We start from the raw sequence: 14,911 nt of genomic DNA on the forward strand, positions 1-14,911 counted from the left end.
TCAAGCAATCCACCTGCCTTGGCCTCCCAAAGTGCTGGATTACAGGGGTGAGCTACCACGCCTGGCCTGCTTCAGGTTTTTGTGTGTGTGTGTGTGTGTGTGTTTTTAAGAGAAAAATATACATTTTACACTTGTCTGCTACTTTTTTTTTTTTTTTTTTTTTTTTTGAGACGGAGTCTCGCTCTGTCGCCCAAGCTGGAGTGCAGTGGCCGGATCTCAGCTCACTGCAAGCTCCGCCTCCCGGGTTTACGCCATTCTCCTGCCTCAGCCTCCCGAGTAGCTGGGACTACAGGCGCCAGCCACCTCGCCCGGCTAGCTTTTTTGTATTTTTTAGTAGAGACAGAGTTTCACCGTGTTAGCCAGGATGGTCTCGAACTCCTGACCTCGTGATCCGCCCGTCTCGGCCTCCCAAAGTGCTGGGATTACAGGCTTGAGCCACCGCGCCCGGCCTTGTCTGCTACTTAGAAATAAGAACAGGAAATATACGACTTAAAAAAATTCATTCTCATACCTTGGTAATGAAATATTCACCTTTAAATGTTAATTTATAAAACAACCAGCACAACTAGCAAGGCTGTGGTGGCTCACACCTGTAATCCCAGCACTTTGGGAGGTGGAGAAGGGCAGATTGCTTGAGCCCAGGAGATCCAGACCAGGTTGGGCAACATAGTGAGACCTCATCTCTACAAAAAATATGAAAATCAGCAAGGCATGGTGGTGCACACCTGTAGTCCCAGCTACTGGAGAGGCTGAGGCAGGAGGATCCCTTGAGCCCAGGAGGTCGAGGCTGCATTGAGCCATGACTGCACCACTGCACTTCAGCCTAGGCAGCAGAGTGAGACTTTGTCTCAAAAATAAATAAATAAATAGTTAAATAAAATAACCAGCAGCTGCTCTGCCTATGGAGTAGCCATTTTTCATTCCTTTACTTTCTTAATACATTTGCTTTCACTTTATTCTATGGAGTTGCCCCAAATTCTTCCTTGTGTGAGATCCAAAAACCCTCTCTTAGGTCTGGATCAGGACCCCTTTCTGGTAACATCTTCCTGGCGAACCACAAAGGGATGATACTGACGAGGCCCTCGACCCAAAGGAAATAGACTGCAGCACTGATTGGCCGACTTTGAACTGACCCTGCTTATTCCTGTGAACCAATCAGTGATCTGTGACGGCTGCTCAGAAGAAACAAGAGGGATGGACATTGCCTTTTGTTGGAACTCAGTTATGAGTGGCCCTCGACATACCAATGCTTGCTGAGCATCCTTCTACCCTGAATACAAGAGACCCTAATGGGCAAGAATATCATCACCCCTATTCTGCCTGAAGAAGTTACAGAAGATGAATCTTCCTCCCTCTAAACCATCAGGATTAAGGGTTTCCTTGTAAAAGGGAAGGGCAAATATATCAGAGGCGTATGAACCAGAGTGACTCCATCTTGAATAGGGGCTGGGTAAAATAAGGCTGAGACCTACAGGGCTGCATTCCCAGGAGGTTAGGCATTCTAAGTCACAGGGTGAGATAGGAGGTCAGCACAAGATACAGGTCACAAAGACCTTGCTGATAAAACAGGTTGCAGTAAAGAAGCTGGCTAAAAGCCACCAAAACCAAGATAGCAATGAAAGTGACCTCTGGTCTTCCTAACTGCTCATTATACACTAATTATGATGCACTAGCATGCTAAGAGACACTCCCACCAGCGCCATGACAGTGCCATGGCAACGGCAAGAAGTTACCCTACATAGTCTAAAAAGGGGAGGAACTCTCAGTTCCAGGAATTGCCCACCCATTTCCTGGAAAACTCATGAATAATCCACCCCTTGTTTAGCATATAATCAAGAAATAACTGTAAGTATCCTTAGTCCAGCAGCCCAAGCTGCTGCTCTGCCTATGAAGTAGCCATTCTTTATTCCTTTACTTTCTTGATAAGCTTGCTTTCACATTAAAAACAACAACCAGAAAATATATCAGAGGCTTAGCGTCCCCTATTCAAGGGGACAGTTCTGGAGGCAGAGAAAGAGGTAGAAAGGTGAAGAACAAAAGACACAGAGGAGCAGAAGAATTTTATCTTAGCCTCCATGTGGCACCTCACAGCTTGGGAACAACAATTTCTCTCATAATTTTCCTCATCTCCACCACTCACAAGCTGTGTGACCTCGGGCAAGGCACCCAAGCTCCTCTGGGCCTCAGCTTCCCAGTCAGTACAATGGGGATAACAGTAGTGCTTACTTTTTTTTTTCCTTCTTTTTTTCTTTTTTTTTTTTGAGTTGGAGTCTTGCTCTTGTCACCCAGGCTGAAGTGTAAGGGCACGATCTCAGCTCACTGCAACCTCCGCCTCCCGGGTTCAAGTGATTCTTCTGCCTCAGCCTCCTGAGTAGCTGGGATTACAGGTGTGCACCACCACACCAGGGTAATTTTTGTATTTTTAGTAGAGACAGGGTTTCACTATGTTGGTCAGGCTGGTCTGGAACTCCTGACCTCGTGATCTGCCCGCCTTGGCCTCCCAAAGTGCTGGGATTACAGGTGTGAGCCACCATGCTCGGCCAGTAGTGCTTACTTTGTGGGGTCATCTGTGAATGTGAAATGAGTTAATAAATGGAAGGCACTTAGAAAAACCTCTGGAACCACTGAATCAAATTGGATATCATTACTGATCCCTCATTCAATCCTTCAATACCCATTTAGTGTCGTCTGTCCAGATGCAAGAGATACACCTGGCACATAGTGACTACTCAGCAAGCAGTGTCACAATGAACACATGCAATGGCCTTGAAAGCCACGTCGGGGCTTGCCCTGATCGGCAGGTTGGAGGTGCTCCAGGACCGACGCTTAGCTGTGAGTGGGGATACGGGAGGGAGGTTGGAACTGCCACTGCAGAAGGAGCTCTGAACCTAGGTTCAGGAGAGAGGCTTTGAACCTGCACGTGTGGGGAGCCATGGAAGTTTCCAGGAAGGACTGCAGGTCCCACCTGGAGATGTGTCGTTCCTCCTTCAGGTACCTGGGAATGTCAGTCACGCCCCAGACCTGCTCAGCTCCCCCACACTGCTGTTCCTATATCTGAGAGCTTCAAGTCCCCAAATGGCCTACCTAATACATGGGGAAACTGAGGCCTGGGGAGGCCCAGGGACTGAGCTAGCATTCACTTGTGGAAATAGTCTGGCATCACCTGCAGAAGTTAGAGACATGCAAACCCTACACCCTCAGATTCCCCTCTGAGAGTCTGTGTGCCGATGTAGACTCCCGCACAGGAGATGTGTGCGGGAACGAACACTGCAGTGTTGCTCCCAATAGCAAGAACCAGAAACAGCTCAAAGGCCTGTTACAGGAGAATGTGGACACCCAGGCTGCACATGCACACCACTGAATGCTGTATGGCAGTGGAAATAAATGAACAGCTACTGCTACAGGCAAGCAGGAATCATAGCAACAGCTGAGAGCGAAGGCATGGAGAGACGAGAACGTGCACTCACACCCGGCCTGCCTGGCTCCCACTCCGGGCAAAGGGATCAGAACAGTGCCTGGCACACACGTTAAGTGCTATGTGAGTGTTAAGATAAAACTAGGATGTCCAGTGGGGAGAAAGCAAGCCTTTGAAGATTATGTGCTTTTACAAACTTCAAGTGCAATGAAAACTAAACAAGATGTTGTTCAGGCATTCATATATGATATAAAGTTCCTTTCTTTTTTTTTTTTTTTTTTTTTTTTTGAGACGGAGTCTCGCTCTAGCCCGGGCTGGAGTGCAGTGGCTGGATCTCGGCTCACTGCAAGCTCCGCCTCCCGGGTTTACGCCATTCTCCTGCCTCAGCCTCCGGAGCAGCTGGGACTACAGGCGCCCGCCACCTCGCCCGGCTAGTTTTTTGTATTTTTTAGTAGAGACGGGGTTTCACCGTGTTAGCCAGGATGGTCTCGATCTCCTGACCTCGTGATCCGCCCGTCTCGGCCTCCCAAAGTGCTGGGATTACAGGCTTGAGCCACCGCGCCCGGCCTAAAGTTCCTTTCTTTAAAAAAGGGATGCGCTGGGCACGGTGGCTCATGCCTGTAATCCCAGCACTTTGGGAGGCCAAGGAGGGCGGATCATGAGGTCAAGAAATCGAGACCATCCTGGCCAACATGGTGAAACCCTGTCTCTACTAAAACTACAAAAAAGTTAGCTGGGCGTGGTGGTGCGTGCCTGTAGTCCCAGCTACTCAGGAGGCTGAAGCAGGAGAATCACTTGAACCTGGGAGGCGGAGGTTGCAGTGAGCTGAGATCGCGTCACCGCACTCTAGCCTGGCGACAGAGTGAGACTCCATCTCAAAAAAAAAAAAAAAAAGATGATGAGCAGAAAGTAATTTGGGAGCTGCAGGGAGGCAAGGGTAAGGGATGGGGAAGTGAACCAGAGGCATATGTGTCATTGGCAGTGTCTAAGCACTCAGGATAGGCGTGGATCACAGGGGCTCACTCTGTAATAAAAGGAAAAGGGTTTTTGTTGTTGCTGTTTTTGAGACAAGAGTCTTGCTCTGTCATCATCCAGGCTGGAGTGCAGTGGTGCAATCTCAGCTCACTGCAACCTCCACCTCCCGGGTTCAAGCGATTCTCCTACCTCAGCCTCCTGAGCAGCTAGGACTACAGGTGCATGCCGCCATGCCTGGCTAATTTTTCTGTTTTTTAGTGGAAATGGAGTTTTGCCATGTTGCCCAGACTGGTCTCGAACTCCTGACCTCAAGTGATCTGCTCGCCTTGGCCTCCCAAAGTGCTGGGATTACAGGTGTGAGCTACTGTCCCCAGCGAAAAGGAAAAGTTTTAGTGTAGTAACCCTTCAGGACTAGGGGCCTCGGGCTTCAGCCTCAGGCTACCTGGGTGCTTTAGGAAGGAGGCCACCCAGGCCCATGGCTACTCCTTGCCACAGGGTGCCCTGCACACAGATGTGCTGCCAATGGCTAAGCTCTCACTGCCAGCCAGAGGGAAGAGGGTCTGAGCCAGTCAGAAGGAGATGGGCCTCAGAGAGTAAGAAAGGAGAAGGAGGACCCAAGCTGATCCAAAAGATGGGTCTAAGCAGTCAAGTGGAGGAAGGTTCCAATCTGATGGTAGAGGGCCCAAGCTCGGCCTAATGAGGAGGAGGCCAGGCCCACCAAGGGGCCCCTGGAGGACTTGTTTCCCTTGTCCCTTGTGGTTTTTTGCACTTCCTGTTCCCTTGCTGCTCACTGCGGAAGTTCCTCTTCTTACCCTGCACCCAGAGCCTCACCAGAGAAGACGAGGGCAGAAAGCACCATGAGTGGGGGCCCAATGGGAGGAAGGCCTGGGGGCCGAGGAGCACCAGCGGTTCAACAGAACATACCCTCCACCCTCCTCCAGGACCACGAGAACCAGCGACTCTTTGAGATGCTTGGACGAAAATGCTTGGTGAGCTGGGGATCTCCTGCCCCCGCCCGTCCCCACCATTTCTTCCTCTTCCTCTCCTCCTTCTCTCTCTTCCCCTCCTCCTGCTCCTCCTTTCCCTCTCCATCATCTTCTCTCCTAGACTCTCCTGTTATCATCCACCCTCCCCAGGAAGATCTCAATGTCTACTTGCCTTCCCTCTGGCTGCAGCTCTTCCTTCGGGCCCATGACTGTCATGAGGCAGGAAGGACCAGGTCTGGCTCCAAGACCTTGTGGCTACCCCTGACCAGACTCCACTGACCCCTGCTTTCCCCTCCCAGACGCTGGCCACTGCAGTTGTTCAGCTGTATCTGGCGCTGCCCCCTGGAGCTGAGCACTGGACCAAGGAGCATTGTGGGGCTGTGTGCTTCGTGAAGGATAACCCCCAGAAGTCCTACTTCATTCGCCTTTACGGCCTTCAGGTGACCCCCATCCCCCGCCCCCGACTGGACTTGCAAGCCAGTTCTCAACCCACAAACCCAGATCTGTGTCCATATGTGTCCACAGTCCCAAGACCTCAGACCTGATCAGTGAATCCCTGAGCCCCAGAACCAAAGACTCATCCAGATGGCAAACTCTGGCTTGCCTTTCTAAGTCTGCAATGACTGGCCCCAGTCTCCATATCAAGATCTCTAAAGCCCCCAGTATTAGTCTGCTGCCTAAGCCTAATCTTTTCCACAAATTCCAATAAATGAGCACTGTATTTGTACCTGAACCTCAAATCTATTCTAAACTCAACATTTTGCATCCCAGGAATCTCTCATCAAAACTCCTGAACCCCAGATGTTTGCCAAGCTCCTAAGTCATAAATCTGTTCAACAAACCCCAAAGTTGAATATTCCATTGATCCTTGAACTCCAAATCTGTCCTTTTAAATCCACAGCACAGACCCCAGAATTCCCATATTAAAATTCCTGAACACTCAAATACCGAGGTAGTTCTTAAGCAAAAAGTCTTTTCCACAATTCCCCGACCTGAACTTTCTAGGTTTAAGCCCCAAATTCATCCTTCTAAACCCATAAAGACGGACCCAGCATAACTTCCAGATTCCAAGGCTGTCAAATATTCACCAAACTCCTAAGCCATAACTCTTCTCCACAAACCCCAAATTGCACTTACTTTAGCTGGACCCTCCGCAAAACTCCCAAGTCTATGTGTCTGAACTTCAAATCTCACCTCCAACTCCCAAATACTAGAATCCTACCTGTCATGAATTGGGGCTGGGGTGGCGGGGGAGGGCATGGATTGAATCTATGAATGAGCCTCAACTTCCTAAGACTAGAGTCCTAAATTATGAAATTCAAGCTCCCCAGTCTCACATCTAGGGCCCCGAACCCCAAATCCAAACCTCTCACAAAAGTGTATGGCTCCCAGACTATACTCCACATCCACACCCTTAGATCCCAGCTCTCTGGTGTTGAGCTGGAAATCTCCAAACCAGACTATGAGGCCCCCAAATCCAGACACCCTGCTCCCTGCCCAGCTAACAAAGGCCTGCCACCCCCGGTGTGCCTCAGTGCCACTGTGCCTCCCACCCTACACCTCTCCAGGCTGGTCGGCTGCTCTGGGAACAGGAGCTGTACTCACAGCTTGTCTACTCCACCCCCACCCCCTTCTTCCACACCTTCGCTGGAGATGTAAGTGACCAACCAGCCCTCGAGCCTCACTTGGGGTGTGGAGAGGAGATGGGAAAGCTGTGGGGGGACCTGGGAGGTGGATGACCCCAAGATATGTGCAGGACTGCCAAGCGGGGCTGAACTTTGCAGACGAGGGCGAGGCCCAGGCCTTCCGGGCCCTGGTGCAGGAGAAGATACAAAAAAGGAATCAGAGGCAAAGTGGAGGTGAGGAGGCCACAGGGGAGGAAAGGAAGTTGGGCAGAGGTGAGTGCAAGCGTGGGGAACTAGAAAAGTTCCCTCTCATGGTCCTGGCTCCCAATCCATCTGTCTATCCACAGACAGACGCCAGCTACCCCCACCACCACCACCAGCCAATGAAGGTGAGAACTCTAGTGCAAGTAGCAGTAATAAGGGGCTAGCCCAGGAACCTGTGGCAGGGTTGTGATAGCTCTCTACACATTCTATCTTCCCAGAGAGAAGAGGAGGGCTTCCACCCCTGCCCCCGCACCCAGGTGGAGACCAAGGAGGTGCGTGCTGACTCTTCCCTGTGTCTCTGGATGGATGGGTGGGTAGGTGGAAGAGTGGATGGAGGAATGAGCAGTTGGATGGGTGCGTAAGTGGGTGAATGGATGGGTAGATGGATGGGTATGTGGATGGACGAGTGGGTGCATGGATGTGTGGATCGATGGATGGGTGGATGGATTGGTGGTAGATGGCTGAGTGGAGGGATGAATTGATGGGAGGATAAAAGTCTAAGTAGATAGATGCATAGGTGAATGGGTATGTGGATAAATGAATGAAAAGGTAGATGGATGACTGAGTAAATTAGTGAATGAGTGAATGAATGAACAATGAATAAACGACTAAATGACAAATTTCAGTCAGTGAAGAAAGCATGATTGAATGAATACAAGAGTAAATGAAAATTTTAACAAATTCATTAGTCAATGAGCCAGTGAATGATAAAGCATGAGGGAATGAAAAAAATGAATGAATCAGTGAATGTATGAATTGTTTGCGGGATCCACCCACTTCTCCATAAACCCTACTTGAACCCTTCACCCACAACCTCTATGGCCATCCAACACACACACAGATTTCCCCCAAGGCTTCCGTTTCTTGCCCCTGTGCTTTGGTTGGTTGGTAAATGGGTCAATGAGCCAACCACCCTATTTTCCCCACAGGCCCTCCGGTGGGTCCGCTCTCCCTGGGGCTGGCGACAGTGGACATCCAGAACCCTGACATCACGAGTTCACGATACCGTGGGCTCCCAGCACCTGGACCTAGCCCAGCTGATAAGAAACGCTCAGGGAAGAAGAAGATCAGCAAAGCTGATATTGGTGCACCCAGTGGATTCAAGTGAGAACCAGTCCCCAGTGGGCCCACAGATTCCTGGGGGCAGAGGGGCAAATGAACAAGTGGACAGCTGAGTGGATGGAAGGAAGAGCAGATGGCTGGGTGGCTGAGTGGGTAAATGAGTGGACGGATGGGTAGGTGCAGGGCTGGGTCTAGGGAGAGGTAAATAAGGCACCAAGGGTACAAAATTTAAGGAGGCACTCACACTCAGAGGCATGTAACTGTAATTCCTGACTCTGAGAGTGAGTGACTCACTTAAATTTTGCACCCTAGGCACCTCACTTGCCTCACCCTGGGCCCATTCTGGGTGGGCTGTTAGGGGAGCAGGTGGGTGGGCAAGTGAATGAATGGATAGATAGATGAGACAGATGATGGATGAGGGGGGCTGGTGGGTAGGTGGGTGAGTGGATGGGTGGATGGATGGATGGATGGATGGATAAATAAATGGATGAATGAATGGGTTGAAGAATGAATGGGTAAGTGGTTGGACGGACAGGTTGATGGGTGGATGGGTTGATGGGAGGTGCGTGGGTAGATGGATGGGTGAGTGGATGAGTGTGTGGACAGATTGATATGCAGGCTGATTGGCTCACAGACAAGGTGGATGGGGATGGCAGACAAGGTGGATGGGGATGGTACAGGTAGACAGATATGTGGATGAATGGACAGTTCAATGGATAAGTGAACAGAAATGTGTGGTTGCATGGGTAGAAAAATGAGTGAATGGATAGATGGAAAGGTGGGCGCATGGGTAGGTGGATGGGTGGATGGACAAGTGTGTGTGAGGACAGATTGGTGGACAAATGGGTGAACAGACATACATGGGCAGATAGTTGCAGAGACAGATGTATGGACAGATCAGTAGTCCAACAGATGAATGTGAATGAATAGGTGGACAAATGCATGGGTGAATAGATGGGGAAAGAGGGATGGGTGGATGGATCAGCACCACAAACTATGAAGCCCTTCTAATTCCATAACTGCTGCCCATACTCATTCATTCATTCAGCCTCATTCATTAATTCTGGCCCCTCAGAGTCTCTCTGGGCAGGAGAGGGCAAGAGGGCTTCACTACGAAAGGAGGGAAGGAAGGGCAGTGGGGATTCACTGGAGTCTCTTCACCTCTCCCAGGCATGTCACCCATGTGGGGTGGGACCCCCAGAATGGATTTGACGTGAGTAACTTCAGAGTCTCTTGGACTCCACTAAACTTCCGCCCACCCTTCCAAAGACCACTGCTGAGACCCCACCCCCAGACCGTGCCCTTCCCACACCCACCCCTCTCAGATCCCTTGCTGGGATGAACCCAACGACAATCTGTGTCGCTGCTCTCCTCGCCTTATTCCTCTACTCCCGCCCCTGGCCTTTTTCCTCCTGGGCAGGTGAACAACCTCGACCCAGATCTGCGGAGTCTGTTCTCCAGGGCAGGAATCAGCGAGGCCCAGCTCACCGATGCTGAGACCTCTAAACTTATCTACGACTTCATTGAGGACCAGGGTGGGCTGGAGGCTGTGCGGCAGGAGATGAGGCGCCAGGGTGAGCCCCTGCTTCCATATGTTCCCTTCTCCAGCCCTAGCAGCTCATAGCTAAGAGATTCACTAAGTCACTCAGTCCTTATGGGAGCACCTATACTGCTTCAGTCAGGAGTTGGTCAGTGGGGGTACCCATTTTACAAATGAGCAAAACTGAGGCTCAGAAGAAATCAGAGTTACAGCTATGTGTTATACTCCCTCCACAGAGCCACTTCCGCCGCCCCCACCGCCATCTCGAGGAGGGAACCAGCCCCCTCGGCCCCCTATTGTGGGGGGTAACAAGGGTCGTTCTGGTCCACTGCCCCCTGTACCTTTGGGGGTTGCCCCACCCCCACCAACGCCCCGGGGACCCCCACCCCCAGGCCGAGGGGGCCCTCCACCACCACCCCCTCCAGCTACTGGACGTTCTGGACCACCACCCCCACCACCCCCTGGAGCTGGGGGGCCACCCATGCCACCACCACCACCACCACCACCACCACCGCCACCCAGCTCCGGGAATGGACCAGCCCCTCCCCTACTCCCTCCTGCTCTGGTGCCTGCGGGGGGCCTGGCCCCTGGTGGGGGTCGGGGAGCACTTTTGGATCAAATCCGGCAGGGAATTCAGCTGAACAAGGTGAGGACAGGTAGGATGGAAGATTGGGGGTCTGGAACTCTGGGGTACCTGTGTAAGTCAGGATACCGGAGGGCTGAGGCCAGGACTGAGGAGAGTTCCAGGCCTTGGGGATTCAGTGATAGGGTGGAAAGGTTGGTGGGAAGCCTTGAAGGGTACTGGAGTGTGTGGGAGGGAAAATATTGATGGAGGGGTGGGGAGAAATGCTCCTTTCCCAGGCCCTGAGCCCTCTGTGCTGACCCCTGCCTGCTGCAGACCCCTGGGGCCCCAGAGAGCTCAGCGCTGCAGCCCCCACCTCAGAGCTCAGAGGGACTGGTGGGGGCCCTAATGCACGTGATGCAGAAGAGGAGCAGAGCCATCCACTCCTCCGGTGAGCTGATCCTACCAGGGCCTCAAACCTGGCTCCCAGGGCTAGCACTGGCCTCAGAACAATCCCAGCAGTCACCACCCATAGTGACATCAGCCCCATCTGTTGACAGCATTAACATGAATCTTGTGTCAGCCTCCTTTTTGACAAAGTTAACATTAAGTCATTATGTGACAATAACATAATTAACTCCAACTTTGACAATAATATTAACATTAATGCCAGGGTGTGTCCACAATATTAATGTCATTCCCACACGTTCAGTACTATTAACATCAGCTGGCAGGGCATGATGGCTCATGCCTGTAATCCAGGAACTTTGGGAGGCCAAGGCAGGAGGATCGCTTGAGCCCAGGAGTTCGAGACCAGCCTGGGCAATATAGTGAGACCTCGTTTCCATAAAAACTAAATTCAAAAACAAGTAGTTGAGCATAGTGGTGTGTGCCTGTGGTCCCAGCTACTTGGGAGGCTGAGGTGGGAGGATTGCTTGAGCCTGGGAGGTCAAGGCAGCAGTTATCCATGATTGTGCCACTGCACTCCAGCCTTTTTTTTTCCTCAAAAAAAAAAAAAAGAAAAAAAAAATCAACCCATTATGTGATGACAATATTATGAAGAACACCATTGTTGACAATATTAATTTTAATTCCATGTGTCAACAGATTTACATTAACTCATTATGAGATAATACAATCTAATCTTTTTAAAAACATTTTTGAGACAGGGTCTCGCTCTGTGTCCCAGGCTGGAGTACAGTGGTGCAATCATGGCTCACTGCAGGCTCAACCTCCCAGGCTCAAGCAATCCTCCCACCTCAGCTCCCAAAGTTGCTGGGACTACAGGTGTGTGCCACCATACCCGGCTAATTTTTGGTGCTTTTTTGGTAGTGATGAGCTCTCACTACCAAGCTCTCACTACTCTCATGTTGCCCAGGCTGCTCTGCAACTCCTGGCCTCAAGCGATCTGCCTGCCTCAGCCTCCCAGAGTGCTGGGATTACAGGCATGAGCCACCACGACGGGCTGTTAACCTAATCTTTTTATAATAATGTTACTATTACTCTCTTAATCTGTCAGCAGTACTGTCACCAATCCATTATATGATGCAAATATTAGTATCAACCTATTATAGGAACTTCATCTTTTGACAACGAATTTTTTTTTTCTTTTGAGATGGAGTCTTGCTCTGTCTCCCAGGCTGGAGTGCAGTGGCGTGATCTTGGCTAACTGCAACCTCTGCCTCCTAGGTTCAAGCGATTCTCCTGCCTCAGCCTCCCGAGTAGCTGGGACTACAGGCGCGCCACTACACCTGGCTAATTTTGATGATGTTATTGTCATTAACCCCATTATGTGTCAAAAATATTAGCGTTAACCAGACAGGAAGCAATAATATATTATCACATCTTTGCTAATAATATGTAAATTTACCCTATTATGTGATAAATAGGTTAACATTAACCCTTTGTTTGACAATATCTCCACTAACCACATTTTTGACAGCATAAACTTCAACTCCAACTAGAACTCAGACCCCAACTATAATTCCTCTCTTGTCCCAAATGGAAACTCTAACTCGCCCTCCTCTAGCATGAGACCTCAGACTCCCAGGGTCCAGTCCTCACCTCCCAGGCCCTATGAAGCCCCCGACCAACTTCCCAGGGCATCTTTCTCCTTCCTTCCAGACGAAGGGGAGGACCAGGCTGGCGATGAAGATGAAGATGATGAATGGGATGACTGAGTGGCTGAGTTACTTGCTGCCCTGTGCTCCTCCCCACAGGACATGGCTCCCCCTCCACCTGCTCTGTGCCCACCCTCCACTCTCCTCTTCCAGGCCCCCAACCCCCATTTCTTCCCCACCAGCCCCTCCAATGCTGTCATCCCTGCCTGGTCCTCACAATCACCCTAGCAATCCCAAGGCCCTTTCTATACAAAAATTCTCAGTTCTCTTCACTCAAGGATTTTTAAAGAAAAATAAAAGAATTGTCTTTCTGTCTCCCTATAAATCTCAGTCTGTTTACATTCCAAATGTGGGAATGGGGTCCCTTTCCTCCAAAGTCCCTTTTATTCATTTATCCCATTTTATTTATTTAGCCTTACATGTATATATTCATTCATTCATTCATTCCCTCAGTCATTTAGCCTGTATTTCTTTTTTTCCTTCTGCCCCTCTGTCTTTCAACATTTACCCTCAGGTACTATTTTAGGGGCTAGGAATCAAGCAGTGGAAAAAAATGCAGACAAAAATTCCTGCCCTTAGGGGGTGAAATCCACATTCTAGGAGAAGAGACAGACAAGAAACAAGAAATCAAATAGAAATAAAAGATAGTTGCAGATCATGATAAATGCTGTGGAGTGGTAAGGCAGAGATACAGACGAAACAACATTCAGATGGAGCAGTCAGGGAAGGTCACTTGGAGTAGGTGATGGTGGTGCTGGACCTAAAGAGAGAGAAATGTCAGCCCAGTTAATATTTGGGGAAAAGGGGTTCCAGGCAGAGGGAGCAACCAGTGCAAAGGCCCTGAGGTGAGAAAAGGCTTGGCATAAGGCCAGACGTCATGTATTTAATTATTTTTTAAAAAATCATACAATTGGCTGGGTGCAGTGACTCATGCCTGTAATTCCAGCACTTTGAGAGGCCAAGGTGGGCAGATCACCTGAGGTCAGGAGTTTGAGACCAGCCTGGCCAACATGGCAAAACCCCGTCTCTACTAAAAAATACAAAAATTAGCTGGGGATGGTGGTGCACACCTGTAATCCCAGCTCCTAATGGGGGCTGAGGCAGGAGAATTGCTTGAGCCCGGGAGACAGAGGTTGCAGTGAGCTGAGATCGCGCCACTGCACTCTAGCCTGGGCAACAGAGCGAGACTCTGTCTCAAAAAAAAAAAAATCATTCAATCAACACAATACTAGATTAAGAGCATACTCAATGACCAGACCTCCTCATTCTCCATGCCCATAACAACTCACACACCAGGATCTTGATGGGCAGGATCCCCCTCTCATTTTTAAAAGTTGGCTCTGCCCAGTTCCCAGTTCAAATCAAGCACTAGCCAATTGCAATGGAAGATTGCGATGGAAGAGGAAAAGACTTAATAATCAGACAGATCTGCTCTAGGACCCGGGAAAGATGCCACACCTCTGAGCTGTGGTTTCCTCATCTATACAATGGAGATAACTGATTTCTAACTGGGATCCCACAGAGTCCCCTCTCTGCCTCCTCCAGGGCTTGCTCTCCCAGAAATAAAGGAGTAACTCAAAAGTGTCCTCGGCATTTACAGCCATTTCGAAGGGCATAATTAGAAATTGCTGCACATCAAAGCCTAAAATTGAGCTCCCTGCCCCTTCCGATTTCTGAAATCTGGTGAATTTGAGATCTCGGACATCCTACCTTTAGAGAAGGAGAAAAGGAGAAAGGTAGTGGGGAGGAAGATAAAGTGAGGGAGACTCCAGAGAGGGCAGCCTTCTTCTGTCTGCAACAGCAATGGAAGAATTTGTAGGTGGAAAGGGGAACTCCCCCAAGCTAGAGAAGGAGGGAGTCTCAGGTTTCCTTTAATTCATTTTTCTTTAACCCCCAACACCACTCCCCACCCCACCCTGACGAGGTCCCCAGATGGGCACTGAGTCTAGGAAGGATCCGTCAGTATCATTTATCCCCACTCCCAGTCCCCCACGGAAACCTCAGAAATCCAGTGTTCTGGTTGGCCGGGCGCAGTGACTCACGCCTGTAATCCCAGCACTTTGGGAGGCCGAGGTGGGCAGATGACGAGGTCAAGAAATAGAGACCATCCTGGCTAACATGGTGAAACCTCGTCTCTACTAAAAATACAAAAAATTAGCCGGGCGTGGTGGCACATGCCTGTAGTCCCAGCTACTTGGGAGGCTGAGGCAGGAGAAATGCTTGAACCCGGGAGGCAGAGGTTGCGGTGAGCCGAGATCACACCACTGCACTCCAGCCTGGGCAAGAGAGCGAGACTCCGTCTCAAAAAAAAAAAAAAAAAAAAATGTGGTACACACAATGGAACACTATTCGGCCATAAAAA

At 50.1% G+C, this 14,911-nt stretch overlaps 1 protein-coding gene across 2 annotated transcripts; it reads left to right on the forward strand.

Annotated features, from left to right (window-relative positions):
• The first annotated feature begins 5,185 nt into the window (after positions 1-5,185).
• Positions 5,186-12,874, forward strand: WAS (WASP actin nucleation promoting factor). Of its 2 annotated transcripts, XM_010361095.2 has the most exons (12): positions 5,186-5,379; positions 5,676-5,816; positions 6,945-7,031; positions 7,133-7,235; positions 7,349-7,390; positions 7,484-7,537; positions 8,195-8,369; positions 9,498-9,540; positions 9,748-9,901; positions 10,104-10,513; positions 10,766-10,880; positions 12,554-12,874. In XM_010361095.2, exons 1-12 carry the CDS (start codon positions 5,248-5,250, stop codon positions 12,607-12,609), a joined length of 1,512 nt encoding a protein of 503 aa, XP_010359397.2. In that variant the 5' UTR covers positions 5,186-5,247; the 3' UTR covers positions 12,610-12,874. The 2 variants fall into 2 exon arrangements, with proteins under 2 accessions (XP_010359397.2, XP_030789539.1); XM_030933679.1 differs by lacking the exon at positions 6,945-7,031.
• Positions 12,875-14,911: the final 2,037 nt, after the last annotated feature.

The sequence above is a fragment of the Rhinopithecus roxellana genome, chromosome 7, assembly GCF_007565055.1.
Source record: "Rhinopithecus roxellana isolate Shanxi Qingling chromosome 7, ASM756505v1, whole genome shotgun sequence".
Lineage (NCBI taxonomy): Eukaryota > Metazoa > Chordata > Mammalia > Primates > Cercopithecidae > Rhinopithecus > Rhinopithecus roxellana.

Excerpts from the sequence above, each read along its gene's own strand:
- WAS (XM_010361095.2), top strand. The coding sequence starts at position 5,248 with ATGAGTGGGGGCCCAATGGGAGGAAGGCCTGGGGGCCGAGGAGCACCA. Across the intron at positions 5,817-6,944 it reads TTCGCCTTTACGGCCTTCAG|GCTGGTCGGCTGCTCTGGGA; the intron begins GTGACCCCCATC and ends ACACCTCTCCAG. Across the intron at positions 8,370-9,497 it reads GGTGCACCCAGTGGATTCAA|GCATGTCACCCATGTGGGGT; the intron begins GTGAGAACCAGT and ends CACCTCTCCCAG.